Genomic DNA, 12,818 nt, shown 5'->3' with positions numbered 1-12,818 from the left:
GTTGAAAAGCAGGACCTCAAAGAAAGTAATCTCAGGATTACTGCCTGTGCCATGCGACAGTGAGAATAAGAATAGAATGAGGTGGAGGATAAATGCGTGGTTGAGGGATTGGAGCAGGGGGCAGGGTTTCAGATTTCTGGATCATTGGGACCTCTTTTGGGGCGGATGTGACCTGAATAAAAAGCACGGGTTGCACTTGAATCCCAGGGGGACCAATATCCTGGCGGGCAGGTTTGATAGAGTTGTTGGGGTGGGTTTAAACTAGATTGGCGGGGGGGGGGGTGGGAATCAGAATGTGAGTGCAGGGATTAAGGTAGAAGAACAAGGGCATGATGCTAAGAGTTCTGAGTTGATGAGGAAGGACAGGCAGGGGACAGAACATAATTGTAGCCAGTTAAAGGGGTTGAAATGTGTCTATTTCAATGATAGGAGTATTAGGAACAAGGAGGATGAACTTAGAGCATGGATTAGTACGTGGAACTACGATGTTGTGGCCGTTACTGAAACTTGGTTGGAGGAAGGGCAGGATTGGATGATGCAGGTCCCGGGGTTCAGGTGTTTTAAAAGGAATAGGATGGGAGGTAGAAAAGGGGGTGAGTGGCATTGCTGGTCAGGGATAGTTTCACGGCTACAGAAAGGGAGGGCGCTGCAGAATGAGTGTCCACGGAGTCAGTCTGGGTGGAAGTCAATCACTGGGTGGAAGTCAAAGGGATCAATCACTGTGCTGGGAGTAGCCTATAGGCCCCCAAATAGTCCTCGGGACACCGAGGAGCAGATAAGCAGGCAGATTTTAGAATGGTGCAGGAAATACGGGGTAGTAGTTATGGGTGATTTCAACTTCCCTCATATTGACTGTCACCTCCTGAGTGCAAGGGGGATAGATGGGGCTGAATTTGTCAAGTGTGTTCAAGAAGGATTCCTGACACAGTATGTGAACCGGCTGATGAGAGGAAAGGCTATACTGGATCTACTTCTGGGTAATGAACCTGGTCAGGTGACAGACCTCATGGTGGGGGAGCATTTTGGTGAGAGTGACCACAACTCCCTTAGCTTCAGCATATCTATGGAAAGGGATAAAATCAGACGAAATGGTAAAGTGCTTAACTGGGGAAGGGCTAACTTTGAAGGGATGAGGCAGGAACTAGCAAGGGTAGCAGCACAGATTGATAGGCAGGTGAAGAAGTCATTGGCATGTTAGCCTCCTTCAGAATATGGGTCAGAACATAGTGTAAGCATAGGAGTGTTATGTTACAACTTTACTAAATACTTGTTAGGCCACACTTGCATTATATGCAGTTCTGGTTGATGCACTATAAGTAGAAGATAATTGCCCTAGAGTGCATGTTGAGGAGATTCATCAGGGTGTTGCCTTGATTAAAATGACTTTTGTTATGCTGAGAGATTGGATAGGTTGGATTCTTTCTGGAGTGAAATAGACTGAGGAATGACCTGATGGAAGTACAAAAGATGAGTAGATAGTAAAAACCATTTTCCCATGGGAGGGGTTTCAAAAAAGTAGGATATAGCTTTAAGGTGAGAGGAAGAAGTTTTAAAAAGAATCATAGAGGTAAGTTATTTTAAACATAGAGATTGGTTGATATTTGCAATTTGCTGCCTAAGAAAAAGTGGAATCAGATACAGTTACTAAGTTTAAGAAGCATTTAGATAGGCACTAAGATAGGCAAGTTATAGAGGATGTGGTCCTATTGTGGGCAAATGGGGTTGATGTAGTTTTTCAAAAAAGGACAGCATGGGCATTATGAGTAAAAGGACCCATTACTAGGCTGTACCACTCCATGACTCAAGAGTGATTGTAGCTGACTAAGAGCAATTGGTAAGGCAAATTACAGTAGTTAATTTCACAGTAGTATTAATATTGGAAATAAATTAATATGTTCTGTATTCTAGGATTGCTTAACCTGGTTATAATTTAAATTAAAATTTTAAATTGGAAGCAATCACTATAATTCTGTATGTTTATAAATTATAGATGTCAGGAAGAGGTGACTAATATTTCAGGTGAATATAGGGGATTTGACTAAAGATGAAAATAATTGTGGCATGGTTGAGATGCATGTGGTATCCAAATATTGATATTATAAATTATTTTGTAATTTATTTTTTTATTGAAGTTCATCATCAAACATTTCCATAAGATGTATTTCAGACATTGTACATATGTATCATATAATTATATATATCACAAATTTCCACATAGTATTTATTTGAGATATACACTTATTGAAAAGAGTGTAAAGAAAAAAACAAGCTAAAGGAAAAAACTATGTGCAAGTAGGGAGTGATTTTTTTTTACAACATATTGATTGATTTGTGAGAATAAAATCAGGCCTATGAGGCATTATGTAGTTAAACCATTTTTCCCAGTGTGAATCAAATTGTTCCAGCTTATGATTAACAGATGCTGTTATCTTCTCCATTTTGTAAATGTCCACTGTAATTTCCATCCATGTATTTAAAGTTGGGCTCTCCTGTGATAACCATTTCCTGGTAAGAGTCTTTTTACCAGCCACCAACAGTATATTCATTAAATATTTATCTCTTTTCAACCATTCTTGAGTTATCTACCCAAAATATATGGTCTTACTCTCTAAGGGTATTTCACATTTAAAGATGTCTTGTAGGGCATTGTGTATCCCCCTCCAATAGTCTTTGATAACAGGGCAGTCCCAAAGAATATGATAATGATTTGCATTTTGATTTCTACCATTTCTCCAGCAAACAGGGAGGTTACTATCATAATGGGATTTCTAAGAGGGTATAATAAAATATCTTATCAAGTTTTTCTATCTGGACTCCCTCCATTTCTGTGAACTGGTACACTTCCATTGATACCTCCATATTATTGTCCATTCTTCCTCAGATATAATTATCCCTCCTTCCTTCTCCCATTTTGTTTTAATGTATGAAGTCGAATGTGTTTTAAGATTTGACAAACCCTTTGACAAAGGCTTGAAATTATTCTACTTCCGTTATCTGAATTATATGCTTTTCTAAATAGCTCTATCAAGCATGTACTTGCCTTGGTTACATTTCTAAGTGTCCTATTAACATATTGTCTCATCTGTAAATACCGATAAAAATCTTGTTTTTCTAATAAGTGTTTCTCTTTAAGCATTTCAAAACTGAACAGTGTTCCTTCTTTCATTATGTTGCAAAGAACTGTTATTCCTTTAGCTGTCTAGTCCTTAAATCTAGCATCCAGTTTATTCGGTGTAAAATCCGAGTCGTATGCACACCATTTAAGAATTGTAATATTTCCCTCTAAATTATATTCTTTTATAGTAGTTTTCCATATTTTAAGAGTCAATTTCACCCATGGATTATAAATAGTATTTATGTACCTTTGCAGGTTTCTATCAGCTAAAATTGCTTGTATGGGGATGGGAAGTAACTGCTCCTCAATGTTTTTCCATTGAGCGTCATATGATGAGTTGTACCAACATACAACTGTGCTGCAAAATAATAATCTCTAAGAGAAGGTAGGCCCCATCCCCCCTTTTCCTTTGCTAATTGCAAAGTTTTGAAACGAACTCTAGGCCTTTTACCTTGCCAAATATACCTTGATAACATCTTGTTCCATTCATTGAATTGATTTTGATTAACCTCTATTGGTAGGGTCTGAAAGAGATATAACAGTCTGAGCAGTATATTCATTTTAATAGACTCAATCCTTGAACTGAGGCTAAAAAACGGAATCAGGTTCCATCTTACCATATCTTCCTTAATTTTTTATATAAAGGCTGATAATTACATTCTGATAATTTTGCCAAATCTTTTGGCATAATGATGCCCAAATATTTGAAAGACTCTGTTTGCCATGCCCAGGGATATCTACTTTCAATTTCTCTTGGTGGGCTATAGTTATATGAAAGTAATTGGGTTTTATCTATGTTTATCTTGTATTCTGATAATTGACCATATTGTTCAAAAGACTGCATCAATTTAGGTAAAGAGTATGTTGGTTGCCCTAGATAGATCAAAATGTCATCCGCGTACAGGCCAATTTATGCTCTGTCCCTTTAATAGTAATTCCCATGATATCTTCATTTTGTCTGATGTAATGAGCTAATGGTTCCAGATATAATGCGAAGGGTAGCGGTGACCATGCACAACCCTGTCTCTTACCCCTTTTCATGGATTTTAATCCTAGCAGTAGGGTTGTCAAATAGTGTCTGTATAGTTTTAATAATTGTGTCTTCGAAACCAAATCTATGTAAAACTCTGTAAAGAAAATACCAATTAACCAAATCAAATGCCTTTTCAGCGTCCACGCTTATTACTGTTGCTTTGATTTTTTTTTGTATATGATCCATAATGTGAAGTGTCCTTCATATATTGTCTTGCGTTTGGCGTTGTCGTATAAAACCTGCCTGATTGTTACATATCAGTATGGGGAGAAATTCCTCTAATCGTTTGGCCACGATGGAGGTAAATAATCTATAATCTACATTAAGAACGGATATTGGTCTAAATGACCTGCATTCCATGTTATCCTTGACTTCTTTCAGTATAGCTGAGATTATCACTTCCTTCCAACTGGGTGGCATTTGTGCCTTATTTAGAGCCCAGTTCAGTGTGGGGAGTAAAACAGGAATTAACTAATTTTTAAATTTTTTGTTCCACTCTGCCGTATACCCATCTGATCCTGGTGACTTGCTTAATGTAAGTCTACTAATTGCAGCTTTTAATTCAACTTCAGTTATGTCAGCAGTCATCGTTCTATTTTGTTCTTCGCTTAAAGTGGGTAACTCTAGAGAATTCAGGAAGGTGTCAATTTGGGTTATGCTTCTCCCTGGAACTTTGGAATATAGAGTTTTGTAAAACACTTCTAAAGCTTCTTAAATTTCAGTTAGCTTATTTTTTTTTATCATTTTTGTTCTTGGATCCCTAATTCTATGAATTGTATTTTCTGCTGTCTTTTTTTTCAGTTTCCATGCCAGTATTTTCATAGATTTAGTTCTACTTTCATAATGTCTCTGTTTCAGAAACATTAATTTTTTTCTTGATTTCTTGCATAGCCAAACTATTAACTTCATTCCTAATTTTTAAAATTTCCTCTAATGTATCCTGTGCCAAATTCAATTTGTGTTTTTTCTCTAGTTCCTTCAGCCTATTTTGTAATTCCTCTGATGTTTTATTCCTTATTTCTTTCTTATATGAAGAAATCGCTATAATTTTCCCTATTAAGACAGCCTTCAGAGTATCCCATAAGATGGGAGGTGAAACCACTCCATTATCATTGAATTCTAAGTAGAGACCAATTTCTTTTTTTAATTTGTTCCTTAAAGTACGCATCATTGAGTAGACTTGAATTTAGTTTCCAAATAGTATTCTTTGGTTGTAGGTTAAAATCAACAGATAAATATATAGGTACCTGGTCACTTACATCTATTGTCCCAATTCTACAGGTGTTTATTTTGTCTTTGTCTTTTCCAAATGTTATGAAATAGTCTATTCTTGTATATATAGAATGGGGAGCAGAATAATAAGCGTAATCCCTTCTGTCGGGGAAAAGACAGTATCCATAAAAGTTAGTGAACAAATCCATTACTCAGAAAAGATTTCCCTGTGTACTCCTACACACACACACACACACACACACACACATATATGCACACATATATATATTCTCATTTTGGTGGGGAAAAAGGAGTAAGTGAGCGAATAAAGAAGAATAACTGAGTAATATAAAATCCACATTATAATAAGTATTTCTTGAGATAGGTATATCACCGTCTACTTTTGCTTCCATTTAGCTTCTCAACATTTTTAAAGTTAGCCAAACCTTATGGCTCTCCTTGAGGGGGTGAGGGCTGTCTTTGGAAAACTCCCAGTCTCTGCCTATATACTTCTCTCGGCCTCCTCCCGTCTCCTGATTTCTCGATTCTCACACTATCTCCCAAGCAGAGCGGGTTAATTCTTCTGCCAGGCTTTCCCTCGGTTTGATCACACTGACGGGCAACCCTCTGGCCTTCATGTCTGTAGTCGCCTCTTCCACTGTCTGATACAGTTGGATCCCATCTTGATAAAACGCTCGAAGTTTAGCAGGGTACGGAGTTTGAAATCTAATCCTTTCTTGCTTTAGTATTCGCTTTACTTCAGAGTATTCTTTATGTTTCTGCAGGACTGCGGGGGGGGGGGGGGGTGGGTGGTAATCTTGATCGAAATATATTAATTTTATCATCTAAAAAACCCTCTTCTTACCCCAGGCCCTTCGTAGAACCTCTGCCTTTGTACTGTATCGAAGGAATTTAATTACTATTGAGCGTGGCTTATCTTCTCTACCTCGGGTAGGTCACAGAATGATCGCACGATGCGCCCTCTCAATTTCCAGCTCCATAGTCGGAGGAATCTCCAGCGTGTCCCGCAGCAACTCTCCTACAAACTCCGTCATAGACAAATCCTCCGCTCTTTTGGGAACGTTGTATATTCTGATATTTTTCCGCCGTGGTCTTCCCTCCAGGTCAAGCAGTTTATAAATTATTTTGTAGATCTTCAAAATTTATTTTGCTGCTGTTCTTTTAATGTGATTTTAAAAATATATATTTGTAGTGGGGTTTTTTTTGCAATGCTCACTAATTACTTTACATTGTATGTTGTATTCCAAAGGAGATAGAGACTTGGAGCATTTAGTTAGAAGTATGGGTTGATTTTATTTTCTGCTGTGGAATGAAAAAAAACAAGAAAGTAAGGGAAAGTAGTATAGTAAAAGAGGAGACAAAATCATAGGAAGGAGCACAATTTGGGAATGATTGGGTTTGGTGGTATGTGAGGTGCCTTTAAGTGGCTCCATCTTCTTTTAAATGAATTGACCAACTTTGCCCTGCATACTTGAAAACTTGACAATAATGTATGTCCTTGTGATGTGAGTAAGATATTTGTCTTTTCCTAATGAACAGCAAAGTTGCTAAGGTGTAAGTTTATAAAGTTGTATGTTTTAAAGATGATGTGCATGCAACAAAGGTGTGTGTTTTAGACTGTGAAGCTGTGATCTCATAGAAAAGAAAACCTTATTGGAAGTCATGTGGAGATGGAATGAGATGGGTGTTAGCTATCAGGATCCCTGGATTTACAATGAAGTTGTATTCCAAGGAAACCATTTGTCAACAAAAAAATTTGGAACTTGAAATAATGTTTCCCAATAGTGACATAGTACTTTTGATGTGATAAGGTTGCTTCTTAGCAAGAGTAACAGAGTTAGACGGGTTAGGAATTAAACTTATAATACAGGATTGACATACCTCAAATACATGGGTGTTTAGGGCAGGAGGAAATTAGAGAAGGAAGTATCTGACCATGTAGGGATTTAAAAAATAATGCCAAAGATTCTAAAGTTGAAAGACTGCTGACCTATTTTGATCCCTGGTTAAGCAAAGAAAGGTTTAATAGGGGTGCGAGACTATTTTCTGATTTTGGGCATGGACAACAACACTTTGCTTTTAGGTTTAGTGACTGTATACTGCCGAAGACCAGACAGATACTTCAGTAGCATGTAAGCCTGAGACACATATTCTATAGAATAATATTATGGGGGTGATTCATCTGATGCTTCTCTAAATCACATATAATGCCATCAATGCAGATAGTCTGATTGCTTTGCAGTAAATTGTTAGTGAGTAGAATGGAGTTAGTAGTTTGGACAAAGCTTAAAAATTTTCAGTTTTTGATTGAGAAAATTTCTGCTCATTCAGTATGGGATGTTGCCAAATAATCTGATAGGTCATGGAGAGGCAGAACTAGTGGAAATGTACTCTGTTTTCTTGGGATGGGATGTAGGGATAGGTGTTAAGATCATTTAAACTCTTAAGAATTTTTTTGAATGCTGCTCCCCTGCCATCCCTCTGCTACCCCACTCTTCTGAGGTTTTCTTTTCAGCAGAATTGATGTATGGCTGCTCCAGATGTCAGTTGAGATTCTTCTGCAACAACTGACAAATTTAAACAGATGTAATTAAATAAATCTAAAATGAGTTCCAAGTTATTGTAATCATGAAGCAACATGCAATAAGCAGATCAAAGCAATCTGATCAAAGCCATGTACTCCTGCCAGATCTAGTTGTGAATGAATGTTGGCAATTAAATGGCTAATAGAACGAGGAGGCTTCAAGACTTATGATATCTGAGTGTTAAAGACAAGGATTAAATATTCACATAATGTCCATCCAGAAGTGCTGATGAGCTTATCCTTCTTGGCTTTTTTTCTGAGATCCCACCATTCCAGAACCTAGTCTAAAGCCAATTACATTAATTCCATGTGGTATCAAAGAAACAACTGAAAACACAGGATATATCACCATTTTGGAAGTGGTACTGAAGTAGCTGTTATTGAACCTGGTGGTGTGGAACTTCAGGGTTCTGTAGCACCTTCCTGATAGCTATGAAAAGATGGCATGGCTCAGAAGGTAGGAATCTTTGATACTGCCTTCTTGAGGTAATGCTTCCTGTAGATGTTACTAACGATGTGGAGGAACGTAGAACATAGAAATTTACAGCACATTACAGGCCCCTTGGCCCACAATGCTGTGTCGACCATGTACCCTACTCTAGAGACTGCCTAGAATTCCCCTAGTGCATAACCCTCTATTTTTCTAAGCTCCATGTTCCTAAGAGGCTCTTAGAAGACCCTATTGTATTCAGTTCCACCACCGATGCTGGCAGTGCATTCCACACACCCACCACTCTCTGTGTGGAAAAACTTATCTCTGACATCCCCTTGGAACCTATTTCCAAGCACTATGCCTCCTTGTGTTAGCCATTTCAGCCTTGGGAAAAAGCCTCTGACTATCCACACAATCAATGTTTCTCATTATCACAGAATACTTTCAACAATACATTTGTAGAAGTTTGTTAGTGTTTGATATTAAGCTGTGTCTGCTTAACCTCTTAAGAAAGTAAAGATGCTGGTGTGCTTATGATTGCATATATCTGCTGGGCCCAGGGCAGATATGTTAGCACCCAAGTATTTAATGCTACTGACTCTTTCCACTGCTGATTGCAGACTGGCACACATTCACCCTCCTCCTCCTTCCTGAAGTCAAAAATCAGCTCTTTAGTTTTGCTGAAGTTGACCATAGGTTGTTTTTGCAACACCAATCAACCAGTGACCTGTCTCACTCTGGTAAGCTTATTCATTGCCACTTGTGATTTGTCAACAAGGGTAGGTTGTGTTGTGAGAAATGTTTGGACATGTTAGGCTAGTCTCTGCTGAAATTAGCAGAGGGATACTTGGGGGTACTTGAGGTAACTTGATAGAAACTTATACAGTGCCTTGTAAAAGTATTCAACCCCTAACCCTCTGCTCACATAAATAAGTATTACAACCAGGGATTTTGATCAATTTAACTGAGAGTTTTTATTTGTGAAAAGCATCCTCCTTTTTTTCCACAGTAGAGCTCAAAAAACAAGGAAAATTGTAAAGCATGATAAACTAAAAATTCAAAAACTGGGATGTCAATGGTTCAAAAGTATTCATCCCTCTTTGCTCAGTGCTTAGTCGAACTACCACTTGCAGCTATTACAGGCAGTGGTCTTTTTAGATAAGTTTTCATTAGCTTTGCACAACATAGAGCAAATTTTCCCCATTCCTCCTTACAAAATTGCTCAAGTTGTGGGTGTGGCATTGAACAGCAATCTTGAGGTCTTGTGAGAGATGTTTGATCAGATTAAGATCTGGTCTCTGTCTGGGCCACTCAAGGACATCAATTTTCTTCATTTTGATGCCTCTCCATGGTTGTTCTGGCAGTATGCTTTGGTTCACTGACCTGCTGCAAGACAAACTTCCTCTCTGGTTTAAGCATTCTGGCAGAGGCTAGCAAGTTTTTATCTAAGATCTCTGTATATTCATGCATTCATCTTTTAGCATTCATCTTTCTGACCAGATTTCCAGTCCCTGCTGCTGAAATCTATCCCCAAAGCATTATGCTACCTCCACCATACTTTCCAGTAGGGATGGTGTTAGCTGGCTGATGTGCAGTATTAGATTTATGCAACACGTACCACTTAGTGTTGAGGCCAGAAAGTTCCACTTGAGTCTCAATTGACCACCTCATTCCACACCTTTACAGTATTTTCTCAGTGATGTGTTGCAAAGTATATGTGTTTTCCTAGCCAAGATTTCTTCCATAAATACCCTTTTTGTGCAAACCCTTAGAGATTTTGGAACCATGAACATTATCTTCAGTTGTAGCCACTGACATCTGCAGCTCACTCAGAGTTACTGTTGGCATCTCTTAGAAGTGGCACTCTCCTTCAGTGACTATTTATAGAGGGCTGGCCTGACCTAGACAGTGTGGCTTTGGTTTAATATTTTTTTCACCTTTTCACGATGGACGTCACTGAGCTCTGAAGTATATTGTGATGGTTTTGTAACCTTCCCTAGATTTGTGCTTCTCTATTAATAATTATTTCCTTGACTGGTCTTGAAAGCTCTTTTGTCTTTATCTTGGTTTCGTCTGTTGAAAATCTGCCATACTGTAGGACCTTACAGGGAGTGGGTATATTTATTCAGGTGATCCTCCAATTTCCTACATCAGCAAGTTAGGTGATTCAGTAAGGTATTAGACATATTGTACCTGAGAAAAGTTATCATAGTAATTACAAAGGGAATGAATACTTTTTCAGTCTCACAAGATTGGTTTTTAATTTCTAGTAAATTGTTGACAGACTTGGAGTTTTTCTTTTGACTTGATATGATACACAATGTTTTGTAGATTAGCTCAAAAAATCCTACTCAAAATAAAAAGATACCAAAATTGTAGTTTTGGTTGAAAGCATAACATAAGCTCTAAAGTTGACTTACATCCTTTATAGAACTAACCATGATCACGGCTCTACAATTGAGTTGCTGGTTATTTTTCAGTGTATACCTTGTTCAGGTGACTGTTTGCATGTTGATAGCCATACTTAAAGTCAAGAACAAAAGGATATTAAGTATTTTTAATCAGCTGTGGACAGTTATATCAGTAACTTGAAATTTGACCAACTGAATATTATTACACTGTCAAACATTCAAAACTGAAAACATTTTTAGAATTTATTTGAAAAATATGAACATTTATTTAGCAATTTATTATCAAATTAATTTGAAAATCTCTGAAAGTAAATAATATACTCTTTTGCAGAGTGCAAATTCCACTGCACCAATGGCAACTGTCTGAAATTCAGAAATTTGATTTGCAACCAACTAAATGACTGCGGGGATAATAGTGAAGAAGAAAACTGTCCGCTAGTAACTGAACACCCACCTCCAACAATTTTTAACTGTAAGTGTTGAACTTTGCTCCTGTTATATATTATATTGCCATGAACTGTTGAGAACTATGATTTTTTTGTTTTTGTTGTCATTGACTTGAGATTTTGAATACAGCTTGAACTTTTCAGTGTTAACTAATAAGAAGAAACCAAAATATCTTTGAGATTTACATGGAAATTTACTTTTCTCACTGATACTATTCACTGCAGTTATGTGTGAGTCCTGAATTATGTCATGCCTGTCTAGTGCTGACGCTCACGACATCTAAGGTCTCAAAAGGAATATGGTGGGGGAGGGGAAAGATTCACTTGCAGGTTGCAGTGATACAGAAGGGTGAAATAAGAAGTTTCACTGAGGGAGTCTAAATGAAAAAGTTGATTCACAAAGGCGATATCTAATTATCTGCAACTCATGAGAATTGCATCGAACCAATGAGATCAGAATGTTAAACATGCAATTCAAAGTTTGGTTTGGTTAGAATATATTTCAATTCAAATGCATTGGTGGTTAGAACTGTTCTGTTAGGAAAGCACCTGACTTGAAATGGCCTGGGACCAGTATCTTGGTGAATATAATAATTGTGGCTGCAGTTAGTGTTTTAAACTCGATATCGGGGGAGGTTTCAGATAAGAAAAAATTACAATAATAGAGAAGAAGGGCAGACCAATAGTGCAGGGTAGAAAAATGAGTAATGATCATCAGAATATGACAGAAATGATTAATATGTTGGTTGTTTGTCATTTTTGATGATGACGTTTGTCTGTGCAGCTCATCAGTTGTGCGTTCTGAGGTGGCTCTGCAGTCCGATTCTGGAAAGGCATGAATGTTGATAATAAGGGCAAGTAAACCATCTGTCTGCTGTGGGAGCAACTGATGTTGCCATTTTTCTCCTCTCTCGAGCAGTGACCAGATCTGGATGGCGACTATTCTTGAAGTAGTTGGAGGCTTGGCTTACCAGAGCACACCATCCAGTCCAGTCCTGATTACTCCGCTCAAGCTGCTTAGGTGCAATACCAACATGCGCGAGGTTGCTTTTCACACAGTCCATGAGTCTTTTACAAGATCACCTCCCTGTCTTTTCTTCCTTGAGACAGTTCTCCGTATAACAATCTTTTGGGTATTCTGGAATCCTCTATGCATCTAACATGTCCTGTCCAGTGAAACTGGGCTTGCAGGATCATTGCTTCTATGCTTGTGCTCTCTGGTGGCATGGTGCTACCAATGGATGCCCAGGATTGATCTCAGGCTACACGTATGGAAGGGTTCCAGCATTTTAAGGTGCCTTCTGTATATGGTCCAGGTTTCACAGCCGTTATAATAGACTGCTAAGGATGACTGCTTTGTACATCTTGAGTTTTGTGGCTTTTCAGATGTTATGCTGGTTCAGCCTTGCAAATCTTAGCACTGATTTCTTTCTCTAGAGAGTCATCACTCAAAATAACGCTTTCGAGGTATTTGAACTCCTGAACTGTTCTAAGCTGTGTACCTTCGACGCAGATGGATGATGCATGGATAGTAGACATTGGACCAGACTAGAACAGAACTTC

The 12,818-nt window shown here is 38.0% G+C and overlaps 1 protein-coding gene across 3 annotated transcripts in view; it reads left to right on the top strand.

Moving 5' to 3' along the window:
* The window catches only part of ldlrad4a (low density lipoprotein receptor class A domain containing 4a), a 234,852-nt gene that overhangs the window by 34,432 nt on the left and 187,602 nt on the right, over window positions 1-12,818 (top strand). For 2 of the 3 annotated variants that reach the window (XM_059976617.1, XM_059976608.1), the window contains one exon: window positions 11,141-11,281. In XM_059976617.1, the coding sequence (XP_059832600.1) occupies window positions 11,141-11,281 (141 nt within the window). Of the gene's footprint in view, window positions 1-6,343; window positions 6,485-11,140; window positions 11,282-12,818 lie in introns of those variants that run through there. The other variant, XM_059976622.1, reaches the window with a different exon arrangement.

The sequence above is a fragment of the Hypanus sabinus genome, chromosome 1 (assembly GCF_030144855.1).
Source record: "Hypanus sabinus isolate sHypSab1 chromosome 1, sHypSab1.hap1, whole genome shotgun sequence".
Taxonomy (NCBI): domain Eukaryota; kingdom Metazoa; phylum Chordata; class Chondrichthyes; order Myliobatiformes; family Dasyatidae; genus Hypanus; species Hypanus sabinus.
The sequence above is the reverse complement of the archived record's forward strand: the minus strand, read 5'-3'. Positions and strand labels throughout refer to the sequence as shown.